Source organism: Stenella coeruleoalba (assembly GCF_951394435.1).
Source record: "Stenella coeruleoalba genome assembly, chromosome: 11".
Classification (NCBI taxonomy): Eukaryota; Metazoa; Chordata; class Mammalia; order Artiodactyla; family Delphinidae; genus Stenella; species Stenella coeruleoalba.
The window spans coordinates 70,828,719-70,851,827 of NC_137157.1; the positions used below are offsets into that span (position 1 = coordinate 70,828,719).

General features: G+C 35.8%; 1 protein-coding gene across 2 annotated transcripts in view; it reads right to left on the reverse strand.

Moving 5' to 3' along the window:
* Nucleotides 1-6,434: 6,434 nt before the first annotated feature.
* The window catches only part of CNTN1 (contactin 1), a 371,087-nt gene continuing 354,412 nt past the window's right edge, over nucleotides 6,435-23,109 (reverse strand). For both annotated transcript variants that reach the window (XM_079938240.1, XM_079938239.1), the window contains one exon: nucleotides 6,435-8,832. In XM_079938240.1, the coding sequence (XP_079794366.1) occupies nucleotides 8,756-8,832 (77 nt within the window). In that variant the 3' untranslated portion in view covers nucleotides 6,435-8,755. The remainder of the gene's footprint in view (nucleotides 8,833-23,109) is intronic.

Consider the following 23,109-nt stretch of genomic DNA (forward strand, 5'->3'; position numbering starts at 1 on the left):
TTGTCAAAAGCTTATTATTCTCTTGTAATATTAGAATATTCAAATATTGCAATATTAGAATATTGTTCTCTTATAATATTAGAATATTAGAATATATGTAATTATCATTATTATTATATCAATCAAGTAATATGAAAATTATTTATAGAAATGCACTAAAACACTGAAAACTTAAAAATTTGTTTTTCATTCAATAATCCATTCTATATATATATATATATATATGTACTGAGTTCTTATTACATACAAGGTCCTATGCTACTCTATGAAGATGAAAAGAAACACACTTCAGCCTGGTAGAACACTTTGAGCTGTAATCTTTATGGTAGATGTAAATGTAGAGAGGCTATTTCCCTTGGCAGCCATGCTCATCTCAGCTCACCACTGTGATTCCAGCCACCTAAGCTGGTGTCTTTCTTCTTCAGTGAACTAAACAAAACAAATTCAGCAACCTAACCTAAACATAACTCTCATCTTTAACTCAAATTTGGTCCAGAAGCTGTAAGTATTCGTCAGGGTTGTTAAATACCATATTTTATCATTTCTAGTATACCCAGTGATTTCTTCCATGTTAATATCTCTGAAAAGGGAATGTATCTTGCAATTTATGGCACCTCTTAATTGCTGTCAGTCAGAAGACAATAATGACTTAGTTGTCACTGCCTGCGCATATGTGACTTTGGTCATAGCTGTTTATATTGGCATTACTTCAGTTGAGTTAGGAGTATTTTGGAGATAACACATGTTGAGTTTAATTGCTTTTTAAATGTCTTATGATTCATCATTAAAACCAAAAATATTTTATGTACAGAAATTTATGGAAATAGAGCACCTGGACATATAGGGATAACATTTTTTATTCCTGTTGGCCAGATCAATTTCATTTGCTTAAAATTCTTGTCAGCAAGAGTCTTTATTTTATTCTATGTATAACATACTACCCCCAAAACTTAGTGGCCTGAAACATCAAATATTTGTTATCTCATGCAGTTTCTGAGGGTCATGAACCTGGGAGCATTTCTGTTGGGTAGCTCTTGCTCAGTGTCTCTCAAAGACTGCAATTACGCTTTTAGCCAAGGCTGTAGTCATGTGAAAGCTTGACTGGAACTGGAATGTGCTTGCAGGATGGCTCACTCACATGGCTGTTGGTAGGGACCTCAGTTTCTCACTGTGTGGGCATCTTCATAGGGCTGCCTGAATGCTTCCACAACATGGCAGTTAACATTTCCCAGAACAACTGATCTGAGAAGGAGAGACAGACAGACAGACAGACAGACAGACAGACCAAAATGGAAACCATGGAAACCACATTGGCTTTTTATGACCTAGTTTCCAAAGTCCTGCACTGTCACTTCTGCTTTATTCTGTTGACTAGAAATGAGTCATGAAGTCCAGCACAACCTAAGAGGAGAATTAGTTTCTACCTCCTGAAGGGAGAACTATCAAAGAATTTATGGACATATTTTTTAAATGTCTCTAATAACTGTCCATTAATGCCTGATAAGATTGAGAAAGTACTGGCAGAATGAGCATCAGAAGCTTGAAATAAATACTGAAGCATTCTTTTAAGAAATGATGCATATACCAATACCACCAAAGAATAGTATTTTGTGGCAAAACACAAATATCATTTACTGAGTTTAAGATTGATTTAGAAGAGTCATATTCTGAACGTGGAAATATTTAGGATTATATTACACAATTGATTTTGTACATAGTTTCCTTCTTGTCTATGCATAAGAATCACAAGTCATAAAATTTTTGTGTAAATATTTCCATAAATATAAAATAAAATTCTACATGATAAACAAATGTTGTATTATAATTTAATTAGGAGTATTTTTTTCTTTCTTAATAGTAGAATTAATGGCCTTTTAGATCCAATGGGATTTGGTAAATGTCTGTGGTAGACTGCATCGTTTGGCTCCAATTCGTCAGTATTCCCTATATCCACACCCTTTGCTGGTAACTATAAGGTGCCCACCCATATACGTGAATGACCTGCCCTTCTCCTTGGCTCTGGGTTTTATAATGTGACTTGATTTGGTTAATAGGATATTAGCAGTCATGAGGCAAGCGAAGGCTTGAAAGTGTACCTGCACATTTCCATTTGCTTCCTTGTACCTCTGCCACTGTCATGACAACATGCCAGAATTAGCCTGTTGGAAGATGAGAGAAAAATGGAGCAGATCCAAGTTGCCCTAAAGGTCGCAACTAAAGGCAGCCTCTAACATTTGACAGTCAGACTGCTCTCAAGCGAGTGAGAAAGCCCAGTTCACATTAGCAAAGCCACATTTCTGATCTACTGCTGACCCTGATGTGTGAGCAATTAATGTTTATTGTTACATGTCACTGAGGTTTTGTGGTTGTGTTTCTGCAGCATTATTGTGGTGATAAATAACTAATACAGTTCACTTAAAATGGTGTATGTGTTTTCACCACTTTAATATGGTATGCCTCTTCCCATTGATTAATTGGCATGATAATCTATGTGGATAAGATTTTCCACTGAAGTTCTGAAGTCCCTTGAAAACTTGTACTATGTCTGGATATACACATCATTCTTTCTTAGAAATAATGAAAAAAGTGTAGACAGAACTGTTTGACAGTGGTTTCCCCTCATCCCTCATCATTGAAAATGTTATACATTTAAATGTAGTAAAAGGAAGATTTCAGAGCCAACAGACCCTTTTCCTTATTCTTTTACTTTCTGCTATTGCATTCAGTTCAACTAAATCAGCTCTACCTGACCAAGGATAGGTGACTTTGAGTTGACTGTGAATGCTAAGCTCTGTTCTAGATATAAACAGACAGCTATGCAATCACCTGAATTAAGATTTTTAGGAGCCCTAAATGCTAATTTGCATATATCTGGTGAAAAGTCATGGGGTGGGAGAGGAAATTTAAGATTTTGGGGGAATATATTAATACTATATGCCAGGCATTTTAACTCTATCATCTTTTTAACTCATAGAATTTTAGGAAGAATAAGTGGAGTAGAGAATGTTTTTGTCTGTCCAATACCCTCCTTCTGTTATTAGCACCTGATATTTATTTTAGGGGAATCATCCCTTTCCACTCCATGTGGCCCTGGTGGAATATCTATTACAGTGCTCTTGCCACCTTCCAATTATTCAGAAGGACAGGCAGGAGGCCAATGATGGCCCCTGATGGCCAACCTCCCGGGCATAATATGAGTCTTTAATGAGATTTGGTATCTGTATTAGGTCAGAAAAAGAGTCCCTATTTCTTTGGGACCACCAGCCAGCAGAATGTAGGCTTGGAACGGTCAGCACCCGTGATTCCTGTCACAAGGAGATAGCCTGCCTAAAAATGAAACGTGTGCACAGAGAGAACTAGAATCAGTGGATGGAGAGACAGTCTGCTGAGAACATTACTTAAGCCTTTAAACCCTGCCCTTATATCTCGCAGATGGCATTATTTGAGCCAATAAATTCCTTGTTTTTCTTAAGCTTATTTGTCCTTTGCAACTGAAAGGATTCTGAATGATTGAAAAGTGTTATCCTCACTTTATGGGAAAGGAAATTATCTTCCAAATGTCACATTACTTGCCCAAGGTCTCACAAGGTATCTCACAAGGTAATAACAGAGTTAGAACATGATCACAGATTTGTCCAATGCCCATGATCTTTGCATAACTGCATTTTAAAAGTTTTTAAAATGTATATGCAGTAAAACTCACCCTTTTGTTGTACAGTTGTATGAGTTTTGACCAATAGATTTGCATCACTGCCACCAGTTTTGCACCCCCAAGACTTCCTCATGCTGTCCCTTTGTAGTCAAACCCTCCTTTTTTTTTTTTTTTTTTTTTTTTTTGCGGTACGCGGGCCTCTCACTGTTGTGGCCTCTCCCGTTGCGGAGCACAGGCTCTGGACACGCAGGCTCAGCAGCCATGGCTCACGGGCCCAGCCACTCTGCGGCATGTGGGATCTTCCCGGATCGGGGCACGAACCCGCGTCCCCTGCATCAGCAGGCGGACTCTCAACCACTGCGCCACCAGGGAAGCCCCCTCCTCCTACTCTTAATGCTTGATAACCACTGACTTGTTCTCTGTCCCTAGAGTTTTGTCTTTTCCAGAATGTCATATAAATGGAATCACACAGCCTTTCAAATCTGGCTTCTTTTCATTTAGCCTAATGCATTTGAAATCCATCCATACTGTTGTATGTTATCAACATAAATGTTTTATGAAAGCATGCTTAGAGCAGCTTTTCAATCATATCCTCATTAGTGTGAGTGGGGCATATACAGGTTTTAAAATGATGAAAATAATGTATACTGGGTTGAATAATATTCTACCAAGATTTATATCCAGCTGGAATCTATTTGGAAATAAGGTCTTTGCAGATGTAATTAAGTTAAGATGATGTCAGACTGGATTAGGGTGGGCCCTAATCCAATGACTCGTGCTCTTATGAGAAGAGAGAAATTTAGACACAAAGATACAAAGGGACAATGTCACATGACAATAGAAGCAGAGATTGGAGACATGCAGCTGCAAACCAAGAAACACCAAGAATTGCCTGCAACCACAAGAAGCTACAAGAGAAGCATGGAACAGACAGACTGTCCCTCAGAGAACCAACCTTGCTGACACCTTGATTTCTGACTTCCAGCTTCCAGAACTGTAAGAGATAGATTTCTGTTATTGGAAGCACTCAGTTTGTGGTTATTTGTTGTGGCAGCCTTACGAAACTAATACAAGAAGGTATGAAGGTATAGGGGATTGCTTTTAGGGCAGTTTCCATCAAGCAAAAGAGCCCGACTGAGGAGATAGGATAGATGAAGACCAAGTTCTTTCACTTTACAGTTTTGCCTTAGGATGAGCCTGACTGAATTCTAGAGCCAAACTGTAATAGCATCACGGGTACTGGTATATTTCCCCAAGCATCAAATCTATTACTAGTAACTGAAAGTGAAACCTGTTTTTAAAATATGATAAACAATGTACAAACCTAATTTTGGCCTCCTCATCAACTAATTTTGAAGTCAACTCATTCAAAACCGCCATGTTTCCATTGTGAAGGAAAAAAAATATTCAAGCTGGGGAGGGGGCACCTTTCATCAATCTTTTTATTAAGCATCTCCAGAAGATTATAGACTCAGGAAATTAGGTATTAAAATTTAATTAACTTTCCAAGTTACTTGAAGAAAAAAGAAAGAAAAAAGTAAAATCCACATTCCTCTAGAGAAAAAAATCTTCTGAAGTGCATTTCAGTCTGCTGCTTGGATTTTAGACACAAACAAATTAGAGGATATTTTTAATAGACAGAAAGTATATAGCCTTTTGATACTTAAGACACAGAAGCAAAAGAGAGCAAATGAACAAATTAGCATTTTAGACAAACCAAGAGAATGGATTTTTTTCTAAGAGATATTTAAATTATGTATCCATGATGTTAATATTGTTGATTAAGTTTGAAACATCAGTTAATCTACCTTGTAATAATGATGAAAATCTGTGATTCTTAAACCTGGCTCCTTTTCAGACACTCCTGAACAACCTAGAAAGATCCCTATGTCTCACTGCCCAGATTCTGGTTTGGTAAGTCTGAACTAACACCTAAGGAAGCTATTTATTTTTTCAAATTCTCCAGGTCATCCTGATGGACGACCAGGTTTGAGAACAACTAACATAGAAAATGCTCTCACAGAAAGAAGCTTTGATCTCCCAAAGCCTGGGGAATTAGAGATGGGGTCAATCCAAGGTCAAATACCAAAAGCAAAATATTAGAATGGAAGTAATATAATCCTTAAGGTCAAGAAACAGAGGCAGGGTCTAAAAGGGAAACCAGGATGCAGGGTGGAAGCAAGCTTCATGAAACAGGAAAGGAGGTCAGAATGCCAATGAGAAATCACAATCAGAACACAGGGGAGGATTGTAAGCCAGAAACACAGGAAGCTCTGGCATTTCGAATTTGGGGCTCAGTCTGGCTCAGGACTCAGAGAAAGCTTTACCTGAACCAGATTCCTGTCTGTAGAGTTATGCTTTTATGTAAATTCCTCTATTAAGAGTATCAGTTCATTCAGGGTTTATCTAGTCTCTTATTTTTTCAGCATCTAGCAGCTTGCTTTAGAGTCCAGCATTAGACTGAGTGATATGCATTGACCTCTCCATAAACTGAAGTTATCTCCCAGGCGAGAGTATTTCACTGTAATAATGCCTGTGTGTGTCTATGTGTGTAGCTCTATGTTTGTTTGTATATTTTTTGTAGAATGCTTCAAACATTGAACTGTTGTTTAACATGTAATATTTTTTTCCCATGCTATTAAACTTTTAATGAAAACCCTTTAAAAACGAATTTTCAACTTCAGGTAAATTGAAAGGACAATTGTTATTTCTTGGGTAACAGTAAGACATTTATTTCTTTATAATTTGTTTTCATTCATAAAAAGGACAAAGCACAGTCCTATACTACTCCATTGAAAAAATGATAAAAAATAACTAAAAAAATCAATTCAATATTTATCAGTATCAAATAAAACTACTATCACCTTTCCTTGAAATACAAAGAAACAACATATGTATCTATATCTATATAAAGTTTAATTAAGAATCTTGCGTCTTAAAGCAGATGATACATTAGTTAGTTTGACAACAGTTTAAAACTGATGGTCCCAGTCAAATTTGTACACTTGTATGAGGAAATGAAAGGCTTGAGTTATCAGTGTATGAGAGATTTTAATCTACCTTATCTCTGCCACAAAGTTAAAATTAAACAAACAACCTCCAAAGTCTGTTTTCTTCTTACCTTTCAGAACCATTTCATGCAAAACCAGTTTTGCTCTTTATTACCATACATTAGAAAATAAAAGGCAAGCATGCATTTGGCAAAAGATTTAGTTGTTGACTATACAAAAATGCCCAACATGGGTCACATTGCAAAAGGAAAACCCCAAGGTGTAACAATGAAGACACAAACATGTGTACAGAAGGCTCACAGAGTATTCGTTTCCCTAAAGTATGAAGAGATTTTTTTTTCAAATAATTAAATATTTTATGAAATCTGGTAACGATCTCAAGACTGTTGACATACTTCCACTGGAGAATCATCCCTTTCACTTATTTTTAAAAAGTTTCATTTTATAACAAAGAGTTAAATGTAAACTAATGAAATATTTATTGGTATTTTCATAATGAAAACTCTAAACATTTATACATAGATATATAGTACAAAAATTATACAAATTAAAGAAAGGGGGGTAAAATAGTAATAGATCTATTTTGCTTCCTGTAAATATTTTTTTTTATGAACCTATAAGGTATCCTTTCTAAAAAGATAAATTCTATCTCTAATTAGCTAGCAAGGTTGTGCTAATAAAATAGGATTATACCTCTTGAAGCATCAGACATTGCACTATTTCATAAGCCAGCTAATCCTTTATTACTTGATTTCTTTCACATCCATACTCAAACACATTTCCGTGCACACCATGGAGAATGAAGAAATGTGCATCTTCCTTTTCACAACTTATAAAAACCTAAAGCACCAACACTTGGGAGACCACTGGACAGACACGTTATTTGTCTCCTCCTGGCCTTCCAGTTTTGCATACTCTTCAAAGTACCATTAGCAACATCTTGATTTGGTATTCATAGCCAGTTTTCGGTATTGCATTGAAGCAGGAAATGAGTTTAAAACTAAATTAAAAAAAAATAGGGAATACTGTAGTTTTTTCGAGCTACAGGTGATTTCTTGATTCCATACCTTTAATAAAGAGAGGTTTTACTTAGAATGAAGCACAAAAACAAAGTCACTAGAATATTAGATAATTCTGATATTCACTTAACTGTCATTTATTCCTAGCTGTGTAAAGACTGTCACATCTCAATTAAAAAATGGAAGCACTCTACTTCTCAAAATTCATCAGTTCACGTGTGAATAAATACAGCAACATGATGATATTCTAACACAAGAGCTGCGATTTTTTGAGGTTTGAAATTGATGATAAGAAAAACATAAAATAATGTCAGAGTAGAATACAAAAGTAAAAAAAAAACTTCATGTAGTATATTAATTTTATTATTAAAAAACTAACTTAAAAGTATTACTGATTCTGAAGACCAAATATTTAGAAAATTACTTACTTCCAAAACAAGAATACTGAAAGTAAGTTCTAGAATTTGGTTTTCAATATTCAAAATCATCCAACTCATTCAGTAGAATGTTTTGGTATTGGAAATTATGTTAAATGCTTTAGTTATACTTTTTTCTTAAAGAAAACTCAAAATGCCATGAGTGATAGGGGCCATTCAAAAATATGCAGGACCCAAAACAGAGAGGATAGTACAAGAGACTGTATTACTCTTACATTTACCACATACGATCAACGTTTCAACCTCTATTATATTTCACAACTTGTTATTAAATTTAAAGCACCTGTGTATGGTGATTTTACTTTCACTCTACAGCCTATGGTATTGAATTGAACACTGTAAATTGTCCCATTGGATTAAATCATGCAACTGTCACAGAATTAGGTTAAGTGGTTTATAAGGCATATTGGAACGAATTAAAAATCATTTTATATCCATTTAAAAGTTTATTCTTTTGGATGAAGGGGTTCCTGAATGCCTCAGTCATAACATATGCTGTAAATCAGTTGGATAGTTTGTTAAAGTATAATTTATTTGGCTTATTTGGAGTTGCAGGACTTGGAAGGAATTGTAGTCATCACAGAGATGGAGGGTGTCCTCTGAGCTGGGCTGGGAGCAGCAGTTGTCATGCCACATTCAGAATTCCAAGTACACAAGGATGCCAAGGACAGGAAGCAGGAAGCCAAGAAGACATGGTGATAGGATGGATGCACCTATAATGTAAACCAAAAAAGTGCATATTATTTCATTGATAACAGTCACTGTTGCTCATTTACCCTGCTATGGGTATTATGTAACCATGAAACTCAAGTGGTTCCTTTAAAAAAATACTAGCTTCACTTAGTCTTAAGTGACTTAAGAAAAACAAAAATGTTTTATCAAGGATTTTGTGTGTGAGACTGTGTGGACTGTTTATACCAAAAGTTCATATAAATCATTTATGATAATAAGATCACAAATGTTTCTGTTTTTCCTGTGATCCAGCAGTCCCAAACTCCTACCAGAAGGCACTAGTTCAGGAAACATGTATAAATAAGTGAAAAATCGTCAGTAAGCTGTGAACAAATAAGATAAAGAGATGCAGAAAAATGCTAATAATGTTACATGGGGCAATGACATCATAGGTATACTGGAAGGTTCTACATGATTTCATATCCTAATGGTTTTAAAACATTTAGGGGCTTATACGCAATGATTTTAGAAATGTATTTTTGATAATAATAAATAACCTATTCAAATTTTTATCTAAAGAACAATTGCCCTGAGAGATGTTATGTAAATGAAGAATAAAAATGATGTAATATTCTACAGACTTAAATTACGTCTTGAATGACACCTAGAAAGGCTCTTCCTGTGGTCAGGTAAGTTTATGGGTCCAAGTCCAGCTTCACTGGAATTCTTGAGAAAGGGCTGAAAAGTGGGACCAAGAAGGTACACTCTTCCTTTCAACTCTCCACAATTATTAGGTGCTCTCTTCAATGAGCAAAAAATACAGTCAACAGCTTGTAAATATAATAGATTTGTGTCCATTTTTGGAAGTTTATTCTCTAAATTGAAACTTTAAATCATTGTTATCTACTATATCAACAGTTGCCTAAATAGACCTTTCTTTGGAATATTCCTCTTAAGTTTAGGAAGACTCAAGGCCATTTCTCTCGAATTTGGTCATTGAAAGCACAGTCATACTCCCTGTAAGGCGGAAGATGATTGTGTCTACCTGCATTCCACTATTGCCCTGTTAGCAGCATTCAGGGCTGCATGGAAAATATAAGAGAGAAAACATTATCAGACACTGATAAAGGGGTTCTTAGAAATGAGCAGGACAGCGAAGGTAAAAGTGAGGGCAGAAGAGCAAGCACTATATAAACAGCCCTCGAGTAGCTGCTTATAGCCTCTTTATGATAATGCATAACGGCATTATCAGTAGCAATGATGACACAAATAATGACCATGATAATTGCTGTTCTACAGCAGCTACAGCTACAGTTCACTGTTCTACAGCCACAAGACAGACACCACACTGATCATTTATATGTATTATGACATTTATACAATAGATTATGATGGCAGATCTTATTTTCCTGACTTTATAGATTATGTAACTCAGATTCAGGTAAAATGACTTGTTCAAGGTCAGTGGCCAGTAGAAGGCAGAGCCAGGATTAGATCTCAGATTGGCCTGGCTCCAAAGCCCATGCTCTTTCTACCTCTCTGCCACTTTCTACAGATAACTTTGGAAAGGTACCAGTGCTAGAAAAGCATTAGGACATTACATCTTGCATTTAAAGTGTCAAGGCAAGGGCACAGGAGGAAAACAAATGACTTACGGGAAAACAGAGCACCTAAGCTGTTTCAAAGTGTCTTTATTCTTGTAGCATTTTTTCCTTCTATTTTTCTACACAGATATTTTAAAACTATGCCACAGCCCACATATTATTTTATTCAATAAGATGACCAATAATAAACCTTAATCACACAGAAAAACATTAGCTTTCAATGTTTGACCTAATTTAAATGATCTTTCCTGAAGACCTTTGTCTGAGAATGACTGCAGGGTCTCTGCAACACTGCGTCTTTGACCACGAATTACATCAGTGATGGGTACACATTCATGTATTTGCCTGAATATGTGGGTTGGCTAAGTACAAACTGTGGCCAAGGAAAGAAAGTTAGTCAATTATGGATGCCATTTTGAAGTTTTGGTGTTAGTATGAAAACCAAACACAATTTCATAATTTGAGGCTTCAACATCAGGATATTTGATTTATTTAAAATAAACTCTTCATGTTTATGTGTGTTATATTTAATTTCTCTAATGGCTCAAGCTTATGTAACTGTGGTCTTCATCTTCAATTCTCTTCCACATTGCAAACACAAATTAGAGACCTGACTGAATTACTATTTTAAAGTCATTTTAAATGTGGGAGCCCTATATTCTTGAGGGGTTTTAAACATATATTGGTTTTCCATCTAACAAAATGTATATCAAGCATAATTTCAGTACTTAACATGGTATATAGTAAACGTATATTTTTCTTTTCACATAGCTACTGAATATCAAACATGAAAAAGTCATCAGTCTGGTTAATTACTTTTGCCTATAAGAACAAATGTAAGGCCAATTTAGAATACTATGTCTCGTCCATTGGATTTCTTGACTTTTTTTAACCTAAACTGCCCAGATTTATTTTTCCCTCAGGAAGGATTCCTCTAGAGGGAGTTATATATTGAGAAGAGAAATTTAATTAAAAGTTAAGCAGTGCTTAACAATCTCTCCAGGTTTTATGCTAAATAGACCGCCACTCTAGTCAGTTTTTAATACAAATCTCTTTTCTGATGCTTAAGTTTAGATACCATGGTCCAATCCAAATTGCTAATGTTTACTATTAATACTTGGAATTTTCTCCTTGTGGTGTCATGTTTATGATCACACCTGTTAATATCTCTAGATTTTGAACAACTTCAGGACAGGGAATATATCCAAATCATATTTTCAGCTGTGTTGTCTTGAACCATAAAGTTATAATATGAATAATTCTTCCAGTTAAAAGCCCTGAACCTTTTCTGATTGCAGAACACAAGGTGGGAGAGAAAGTGAAGGGGTAGGACACGGGGGTTTAAAGAAGACAAAGGTAACCACTGTGACATGTCTCTCCTATCAGAGAGATGATATTAAAAATCTGCAGTATCAGAAAGACCTTATTTTACTGCTCAGGCCGAGGGGTTCTCTAACTTTTCTTGATAGGATGTTACTTTGGATTCCTTCAAAGCCTTATAACCCTGGGCTGAGGGAAGAAAGCGTTTTGATAAGATGATTGATCCCCATGCCTAGGGGTATGTTTCATATATATTAGGTGTGTTAGGTACACGTCAGTGGGTGTTTGCTATTGAAATTTGTCGAATTCAATAAAACTCCTGCTGGGATAGCAGCAAGTTTAGAGAAACATAAGAGTAAAAGTCTGTTTGGGATTGAGAGTAAAAAATCAGCTCAGAGGGAAAAAGAGCAAAGTCACCTGCGTTTATTCAGGTTAGTAGTATGACAGACACAGATAATCCCAGCTTGAACTTAAATGGAGACACTGCCAAGGTCATGCAGCAGCTGGCAAATGCACAAATGACCCCTTCATTGAGTGGCTAGTGCTGTGTTACCAGTGCTACTCCATACCTGCTTTACACTTCCCATCTTTTACTAGGAACACCCAATTGCTAAACTACTCTCCCCTTGAGACGGCTCCCAACCCTAGTTAATTCCTGATACTCCTGCCCTCACCTTAGAAACAGCAACTGATCCAAAACTGATTGCTTCTTCCCTTAGACCTTCCTCTGGATTCTTCAGTAAGAACTCAAACCTTACATAAGATGTTCCTCCTTCTCACTCGAGAGGTGTTCCACAACTGCTCTGGGGTACGTTTCCTTGTTACATCCAGTCAATTACAGGTAGTCCGACTATCTATCAGACTACAGTTTTGTAACTGGTCCTTGGTTGTTTAGATTTTGAGAACAAACAGGCAAATATGAGGGTCTGTAAGCAGGTCACTGTCCTAGCAGGAGATGTAAGGGGATAGTGAATAGTGTAATGGGGCTCTAGAGCCAGGCAAAGAAAGCAAGAGTCCAAATACTGCCTCTGCCTTTTATTGGCTAGGTCATCTTGAGCATGTTCCTTAATTGCCCTAGTTCCTTCAAGTACAAAACAGGGGTAATATATCTCATAGCTTTATTGTGAGTATGGAGAAGATGTATATCAATGGTTCTTATATATATTTTAGCAGCATAACCTTTCTTCAGAAACAATCATATGTGGAAGCCCATTTACTGAACAAGCAGGGAGAGGGGATGCTTTATTTAAAGATGGGCCTGGGGCAGGAGACCACAGATTTGTTGCCTCCTTTACGCTCATGCTTGTACCTGTACTCCCCCAAGCCCATCACTCCAGGCAATGTGTAGGGCTCTGCTTATCACAGTTTGAAAACAGCTGCTTTATGTAGAGCACTTCGAAAAGTGCATAGCTGGGAGAAAACTTCTGTAAATGATAGTGATTCATACTACACTTGATGTTGTTCATCTCTTTATACAGTCCTACACTGTATTTTTTGAAAAGTAGTTGGATAAAAACAAAGCAAAACAATAGATAAAGCAGGTGTCCCCTGCAGACAACATACATTTGAGACCTGTATGTCTATTTACTGTTCCCTAGTCACACATTGTGTCCTTTTAGATCACAAACATTCCTGAAATGTCCTTTCACCTATCAACACAGGGCATATTGGACTTTTCTGTAGTAGTCTAGCTCAAGTTGATCTCCTCTGTGACATGGTAGTCTGGGATCTTTGGTTTTAAGTAACTGGAGCTCAACTGAAGAAAAAGCTGATTTTGCACTGCTTTGGGACAACTAGAGCTAGTTAGTTAACTGAATACCTGTGTCTGCTACATTTCTGACTTTCATGTCTTCTTCCTTTGCAGATTGCCTCACATTCTCAGACTGACTTCTCAAGGTAGACAAGAGAGTCAAGTTCACAATCATACATTCTCAAGATCAAAGAGATGATATTTTTTTTACTCCAGTTCCAGTGAGAAAACTCTCAAGGAAAGATTCTTATTTGCAAAGTCTGAGTCATATACGTACTTTCAGACCAATACTGTGGCTGAATTAGTGCATTTGTGTGATTGAACTAGCTGGGAACATGTTCCCGTCCCTCAACCAATCACTGTGGCCAAGGAGGAGGGTCGCTTAAGAAGACATCAACACTTTCTGATCTCAGGTATTGATTACGAGCTTTGTTTTTGGGGTTAGCCTGACCTGTTGGCAATTCTGGATCTATCATTTACTGGCTGTGTACCCTTTGGAAAATTATTTGTGTCCATTTACCCCTTAGATTGTTGTGAGGTTTAAGTGAGGAAATGGCACTTATTTTCTTAAATTTTGTGGCAGAAATGGGTGAAAACAAAAGTTAAAGGAGGAAGAGCTGTTTTTTACTTTCAGATACTGACATATAACTTAATGTATGAATGAATTTTCTGACCAAGAAAATTTTTTAAAAATTCATGTACTCTAATTTTCTTGCAGGACTTAACACTTAAAGGATGTAAAACCATTGAGGCAAAAACAAATACTTCAAAATTTGTCTTGACTACTGGGATTTTACAGAATGTCTGAGACAAAACAATTATAGATTCGTTATTGGTTAATTCATTTCTGGAATTTCTATCTTATATATCTCTCCTCCCTTTCATATTTTCTTTTTCATGATTCCCCCCCACCCTTTTCCTGATTCCCACCCGATTTTTTACCCTTGACTAGAAACTGGTATAGAATTTGGAATAAAACTTCTGTAACTCAGTGAGGTTAATGTTAAAATTTTCTTTGGGCCATATATCAGAATTTTTATTTTTATAAATTGTCTAATGCTTATTAAGAATTAAAAGACGTATCTCTTTAAAAAGTTAGTTGGCTCTGCTTCAAATAGGTCTCTTGGGGAAAATGATGTTACAGTTTTCAATTTTAAATCCATTATTATAAGCATAACTACCTGCCTTTGACAAAATGGAGTTATGGATATTTACCCCAATCGGTTTTAAGAGTTTCTGGAAAAGAAAACAAAAGAGAAATCAGAAAATAAGATGGATTTTTTCTTTGAGATAAGAAGACTTTTTATATTTGATGATTTTTTTGGCCTTTGATATCTATTATATTATAGTGTCTATGTGTATCAGCTTGCTTATTCTGTGTTTGAGAATTTTATCTCCTTATGCTTCTTTGAGATAGCAAAATACTAAGCTATGTGAAGAAGAAGAAGAAAAAAAGATAATTTAAGACCTATTTGCAGTTCTGTTAATAGCTAGTTGTGTAACTTTGGGCAAAAGAGAATATTTGGACTCAAGATATGGCTCTGAGGCTGGTGTGATCTTTGGCCATTTTACTTGTCAAGGCTGTGGATTTTTCCTTCTATAAAATGATAGGGTTCAATATTATAACTCCTTAGGTTCCTAGCACTGCCATTAGTCTATGATTCTATGCAAACCATAATGTGTTCAAGAATATCAAGCATTGAGCCTAAAATTTGCAAAGATATTTGTTATATTTCCCCTTATTTATGATAAAGTTGATATGTGTTTATATATATACATTAAAAGCTTGATCATATAAGTGATAGTGGCTCTGATGTTTTTTTTCAAACTGGTGAAACCCACTAATCTTGCTACTCCTACTTACTTGGCAATTATAAACACATATGTCAAACAAAATAGCTTTTGGTTTTTTTTGGCAAGGGTGTATGGTTTGCTGACAGCTTATCCTGACAGTCATATATTTTCCTTACTCTGGTCCTTTCCCTATCAGGAAATGTGAGATTACAAGGATGCATTTCTTCTTTGAGAAAGGATCAAGCATCTCCATTAGAGTGATGACCAATTATTTGCTGGGAAATATAAAACTAACTTCTAACAGTCCATTCACTAACAAACACATTCTAAATAACCTAATTTTGATATAATTGGGGGGCAAGATGAGAGTATAATTCTGAGGACTTTTAAAACTGGTTTACCTACTTTTTTAGAAATGCAAGGTAAGATTTTCACAAAAGCTTGAGACTTGGCATTAGAAAGAATTCTACTTGAATACTGTTGCCCTCGCTTGAGTGTGTGACCTCCGCAAGGTACTTAACCTCTCAGAGCCTCCATTTCCTTATCTGGAAAATGGGGAGTACAATATTTTCACAGCAGGGTATTTGTGATAATTAAATGAAAAAAAAGTTAAAAATACATAGCAAATGCCATTTGATAATTGTGAATCTGAAATATGAAATTTAGTGTGTTCATTTAAAAATTATTATATAGTGAATATGAGAATACCCTAAGCATGGGATGAGACATAAGAGACTCAGAACTCTCTCCTATTCTATAAAATGTTCAACATACATATAATGCATTTCATGGGTTTAATTTTTTCCTCAACTTATACAAAATCTTTAACAAATAACACTCAAGTTCCTTATTCACAAACAACCAGAGCCAGCTTATTAGATCATCTTTGCATTTGGTATTGGAAATAGCTGTTTGGCAGAATATGCTTACTTGGGTAGCCCTGGTTTTGTGGAATGTATCAAACTAGGACTGGGATCAGTTTTTCTCAACATCAATAAAATTTAGAGAGCCTGGGGACTTTCAGATGTTCGTTCTATTTTGCAATATTCATAAAAACAAATATTAAATTATTCCCTCCACTGCCCCAGCCTTGCCTTTCCCCAATCAGTTTTTGAGGCAAAGCAATAACAAGTAGAGCCAGAGAAAAAGTTTAATAATTTGTGTGTGCTCCATGCCAAGGCTAATGGTTCCTCTTTAGTGCTAGGCTTGAGGGCCCAGTTGAACACATCTATGACTAAGACTTCCTAGACAACTTCAGGAGCTACAGACACATACCCTACCAGGTTTACTTAAGAAGAAGTACTGCTCCCTGAACCTCTCCTACATCCCCCACAGACATACTTGCTTCTTCTATAGTTTTGTCACTTTACATTTTTAGGAGAAAAACTTTTGCAGTACTGACAATGAAGAGTAGGAGTAAAACTAGCTGGACATGACAGTCAATTTTCCTTAAACTTATCAGTGTATGTAATCAAAAGAAAGCTAAACAAAGGGAAGCAGGCAGGTATGTCTTCTTACAAAGCCCACCGAATTTTTCGTAGCTGTTCTTTTACATAAATTTGAGTAAAGGATATTTTGCTGAGTTTAATACTAATGCTCAAGGTCATGATGGGCACAATGTTTGCTTGTAGGTGAGACCATAGAACTAAAAAGGCTTAGTCTATCATGCTCCTGGATGTCATGACTATTTATTCATGGAGGGTCTATTTTGTTCAGGCATCCCTAAAATTATAGGAGAGATGACGTATTTTTAGCAGACACATACTTGCATGCCTATTTCTAGTACCAATATTTGTGGGACAAATCATTCCCCAGTTCTAGGAAAAGATAGGTATTTTGCCTTTTAAATTTGCTTAGAACAGCAGGCTTTTCAAGAGATGAGAGGATGGGATGACACAGAAAAACCCCTGTTAAGCTTTGGCATTGTGAGCCCCAAAGTGGCAACTATATCAAGTTTCATGTGACTCTTTTGTGGGACGGAACTAGCAGCCATCATTCACCCAGCTGGCCTTCCTGGGGGTGGTTTCCAATTCACATGTCAGGTTTTATCAAAGTATAGATGCAGATTAATTTCAATTTAAGTATTACCTCTGCTTTTCTTTTAAATCAAATCTTCTTCTGTGAGGAAAACTCCAAAAATTTAAATGTACAGATAACTATGATATAAGAATAATAAGAAGATTTCTTTAAATCATTTATTCATAAGTTTTCTGGACAGTCTGGTCTACAGCATGTCCTCAACAAATATTTGTTCGATGAATTATTATTATTTTTTAATTTATTAAGTGCCTATTCTGTCCAGGGAACTTTTGCAACATGTTATTTTGTTTAATTCTTATAATACAGTTGAAGTATGTCTCATTATCCTCATTTGCAGATTAAAGGTCTAAGAGTCAGATTTGCTGACCTAGCACAAGGCAAAATTGGTTATTGAACTAAAACCTGGTTCTAAGCCCAATGCTATTTTCTCTACCCCAAAGATGCTTCATGAATCCTTCTTAATATGGCCAGACAATGCAGTGGTCCAACTTTCCTTAATGTAATGAGTTGAGAGTTGGATTTTATTACCAGTATATAAATATCCCCATGTCACAACAGCCAAGGATCCTAGTCCCCCACTGGTTTCATGTGGTGGTTCAGAGTCACAAATACCTGGGAAGCTTTCCCAGGGCAAACCAGAGCAGAAGTCCCATTTGATTTTTCTTGATTCATCTTTGCTTTGGGCTATGACAAATGAATGACTCACCTGTTTGAGGTGGTATTTTGTTATTTAAGATTTTCATCCCTAATATAATCCTGAACTCATTTGTTTGTCAGACCTCGGGGCCTTACTGTAGGCCCCCTACTTATTGTAGGATTCAGTGTCATCCATCTATCAGCAAGGATTAATTGGTGCTTCTCTGTTTTTCCACATGCACATGAAGTTCTTATAAGAAACAGTCTGAATTCATTGAATCTTCACAACTATTAAGAGGATCAAAATCAACTGAATCTTCTTTTTGTACTTTCACAGAAGAAACAGTTGCTCAGCTATTTTCACAATAGTCTGAAACATGTAAGGAGGTACTGGCTGAAATCAACACTAATTACTCCAAAGGATTTCTAAGAGTTTGTGCTTATTCAGTAGAAGATATAAAATAATTTCAATCACTTTGGATGGCATCTACATGGAATTTTTGTTATTTTTATATATTTTTCAGAGTTCTTTTTTTTCCAGAAGGCTCATTCTTAGTCATGTTTTCATGGTGCTAAACCCTGAAATTTTAAGTTCTTTCCAAATTCTTTTTAGGTTAAAAAAAGTGGAAAAAAAAGAAGGTTGACTTTCATTACGTCTGTAAGGAGTTTATTTTAAAAAATAAATAGAGTAGTTACTCCTTGCTAACCAACAGGAATTCTGGGGAATGCTTTAAGAAACCATTTTGTTTATACTGAACAAATCAAATTCTCTCACTCTGAGTGGAAATTGAAATTCTTTTGTCAACATCTATATTTCTAACCAGTAATACCAGTCTTCTCCCAGTCATTTCATTATAAAATTTTGGGAGTCATTATTGACTATCTCTCCATAAGACTTGTGCCTTGTGTCTCCATGACTCGTGAGAGTGTATTTTATACAGAGGGACTTTTGGATGTTGATTGATGATGATATACTAATATGCTTAAAAATAACATAATTAGTTTTCAAGATATTGAAAGAAATATAAAATCTAGAAAGAAGTTTGAGACCAATGATTTGCTTTGACATTTATTTCACCTGGACTGTCTTACCTCTTGTTTCCCTTCCCTGGCTTTTCCATATTAGGTTCTTCAGAGTTTGTCAGAGCACCACTTCTCTTGCCCTCTACACCATCTGTTCCATCCTTATTCTTATAGCATTTTCCCATCCTTCTAAATTACTTAGCTCAGTTAATGATTGCCATGCAATCAGAATGTTAAACATAGAGTCATTTTCAAAGTGCTTTTTCCTCTCACTTGCAATACACTGTCTTGGTCACCAAGTACAATTGATTCCGTCTCCAACATCGCTCTAGAATCTCTCTGCTCCACTTTCTCTCCTGTCTCTGCCACAGTGATCCAGGACCTCGTCACCTCTTACTTAATCACAAGAAAAGTAAAAAGATGAAAAAACCAAAACCCACAAATCCAATCTGCCCCCTTTTCACAGTCTGTAATAACCTATACTCCAATTATACTACCTCTCTCTCCATTTTGAATCCTGCATTAGAGACTCACTGAATGTGATGCCATTTTTACATATTCTCAGAGTCAACACTTGTTTCCTCAAACTCATATGTCCTATTACCCCCTTTTATGCCTAGAAAATGCTCATTGATCTTAAAAGAGTCATCAAAGTATCATTCTTTTAGGTAACTGTGCATGAATTTAACGATTTCCTCCTCAGTGCTTGCTTGTACAACACTTAATACATTGTGCTGCCAATTATTTTTTCACCTGTCTTATTTATCTGTGACTTTATGGTTCCTTAAGAACAGAGACCATGTTCTTATTCATCTTCCAACTTCCAGGGACCAAGTCTTACCTAAGACATGTGGTGCTCAGTACATTTTTGTTGAATGAGTTGAACTAATGGTCCTGCTTCGGACCCCCCTCTGCTGTCGTTCTACCCATGATCTCTCTTTCTCTAGGCATGTGTGAGAAGGACCATTCCTGAGAAAATGTGGTGCAATGAATTTTTTTCCCTATCAAATCTCCACTTCTTTGTAGACTCAAAATCAAGCAATCATCCCTTTTAACCAACATCCGGTAGAGTGCTCAAGATGTAAATATGAACAAACAAGGCTCTTCACTGATAGTCCATATTCTGAGGATGACTGTTAGCCAGAGGTTATTTTATAATTTGGATCAAAAGGAAATAGAATTCACTGAGAGAAATTAGCTGCACGCCAAAACTTTGCTATTTTTTCCTCTTGTGAGAGTTCTGCTAATAAACTTGTGAGCTTTTAAGTGTTATTTAACATCTTTCTTGCTTTCTGTAGTATCTTGGCCAATTTTAAGTTGCAACTGTGTTCAGAATATAATCTTGGACCAGGAAAACAAGACTGTTCCTTTAAAGGGACATATTTAGATAATATTTTAATTTGAACACATAATTTGTACTTTAAGAATTTTAACTTTAAATCAGGTGAATTTTCCACTTGTACAGATAGAGTCTAAATAATTAAAAGAAAGTAATCTGAGTTTATTTAACTTCTTCAATGACCATTTGGATGCTGCCTCATTAGATAATGGTAGAGGCTGTGACAGATCCTGTCTACATAGTTAACAAAACAAAATGTGGTTTGGGTTTGGTTGCTGGAAATCTCACTTCTTCCTATCTGGCATTTACTACTCATTCTGCAATAATGAATTACTTATAGAAAGACCTTGGTATTTCTGGGTGTTTTCATTTATCCTCCATTGTGCCATTTCATTTCCCAGTATCAGGTTTTTGTTAAAAATTGCCACACAAAATTAATCTTCTCTGGACATAGTATAGAGATTAAGAGTACACATATTAGAGCTATAAATCATTTGAATCCTGATGTCTCTTTAACAGCAATGTGATTCTGGGCAAGTTACTTAAACTCTGATGCTCAGTTACTTCATCAGTCAAATGAGGATAGTTTTACCTAATTGTGTCTTATAACAATAAAAGGTACAGAAAGTGCATTGCTATTATATAAAAATATGTCAGAGTTGGCAGCTCTTCCTATTGAAATTACTGGGAAGTTGTTTTTCTGATCTGTTCCATTTGTCAAGGAATAGATTGCCACTTATCTGTGGTAGCTGCAGGCCACATTCCAAAGAATTCTTTACTGGACTCAGGAAGGAAAAGGTACTGGGCCAAGCCCAAACTGAATGGCATTTGCAAGGTAACAACTAAAGTCTAGAAAACCATTCAAGACTAGCCACAAGGCATCACACTGTACTGACTACAATTTAGCCACCCTGGATATCGAAGGTTGTACAAATTTGAAAACGGATCTTAGGTACTGAAGTGAGGCCTCTGCTTCTTTTAAAGTAAGAGCAGACCCTAGGCTATAATGCCCCAAATAGAAGCTGAGAAGACAGAGAAGGAAGTCACTACTGAGAAAGGTACACAGACATGATCTACCTTGTAGTTAGAGTTACTGGATGTCTTAGCTAAGTAGGCAGTAACCATTTGGATGTGATTGAACTTTAATTCTGATCAACTCTGCTTCGATTTTTTTTTTCTTTTTAAGATAGCTTCTCTAAGGTTTCATAGAAGAAAAAGAGCTTAACTGCCTGATATTTGTTCATGAATTCAATTTACACATAATGAGAGCCTACTACTATTCTGCCCAGTGCTAGGGCAGAAACAGCTTTTCTTCCCCCTGGAGATCACAGCTGAATCACAAGTCAACCACACTGCAGTGTTTTTTGTACTCAGAATGCCCAAGACACCATGGAAGCAAAACTGAAATGAGGGGCAGCTGCAGGTGGTGGCACAAAAGGAGTTTTCTGGAGGAAAAGGGACCTGAGCTAAGAAAGAAGAGATGGAACAAAATATATGTATGTGCTTCACAAATGCCCTTCTATTGTGATAATAAAATATTTACCAAGAAATGCATACTAAAAACAGAGAATCTAATGAAAAGTAATCCTTGATATTCAAAAGGAAATAAACTCTTATTCTAAGCCACTGCTTTATAATAATCTAATTTTACTTAGAGTTAATCCTCTCAGAGATATTAATTTCCATTTCATTAGTCCATAGAACACTCCAAAATTATAAAAACATGAAAATACTTTAAAATTTAAGAAGATATTTCATCATGATATTCTTGAACATAAATTTAATAGAAGATGAATACACATTTTGTTAGACTGTATTTCAAATATAGTTGCTCAATGTAAGAGAAGTTATTAACCTGAGAAAACAGCCACAACAGAAACATCTACTACTTGGAAAAATATGTAATCTTTCATTTTAAAACTGGCAATGTTGCAGTCCATCTACTTTTTAAAGCCTGAGGATAAGCCACAGAGAATATTCTCTTCACTGACCATATAGCATATCGGTATAGAAAATATATTAAACATTAGAGACATGGCATTTTAAAATTAACACAAATAAATAGGAATTTATCAAATTTGCACAAATGCATCCTACGACTTGACAATCTCTAAATCTAAATGTATATAAATACATTTAGTACATCTTGTCACTAAAAAAATAATTCTCTAAATATGACATGGCAATTGATAATGTGATATGAAGACATTATTCTGTGTAAAGTACATTATTCATGTACTGGCTTGTACTGTTCACTGTAACTGCTGAAGATTAAATAAAATTATTGAGTAATTGCTATGCACTGTGATAAGCGTTCTTGCCTATGTTATCAATAGGTTAATTTTAAAGACAAGAAATTTGCTCAAGCTTAAAGTAAGGAGAGAATACCATTTCATTTCTTGCTAAAGCAAAAACTGTCTGATCATATTCTCACTGTGATTTTCCATCTTTTATATAGCTAACGTTGCCTCATACATCTGACATGACAGCAAAACATATAATCTAGGATACTAGGCATTGACAACAATCATTAATTTATAGAGAAATGATTACAATCAAATGTGCTCTAGGAAATACTTATAACACTGAATTTAATATTGCCTGTAAAATATATGTCTTACTTTTCTTCCCAATATCAATGCTGGAACTCCTAGCATAATTTATTACTAATTTTATTAATCTCAAATTTTAGAAAAATAAATATTCATCCAGAAAGAATAACAAAGAGATTTTAAAATATGATATAATTTCGGGGCTTCCCTGGTGGCATAGTGGTTGAGAGTCAGCCTGCCGATGCAGGGGACACGGGTTC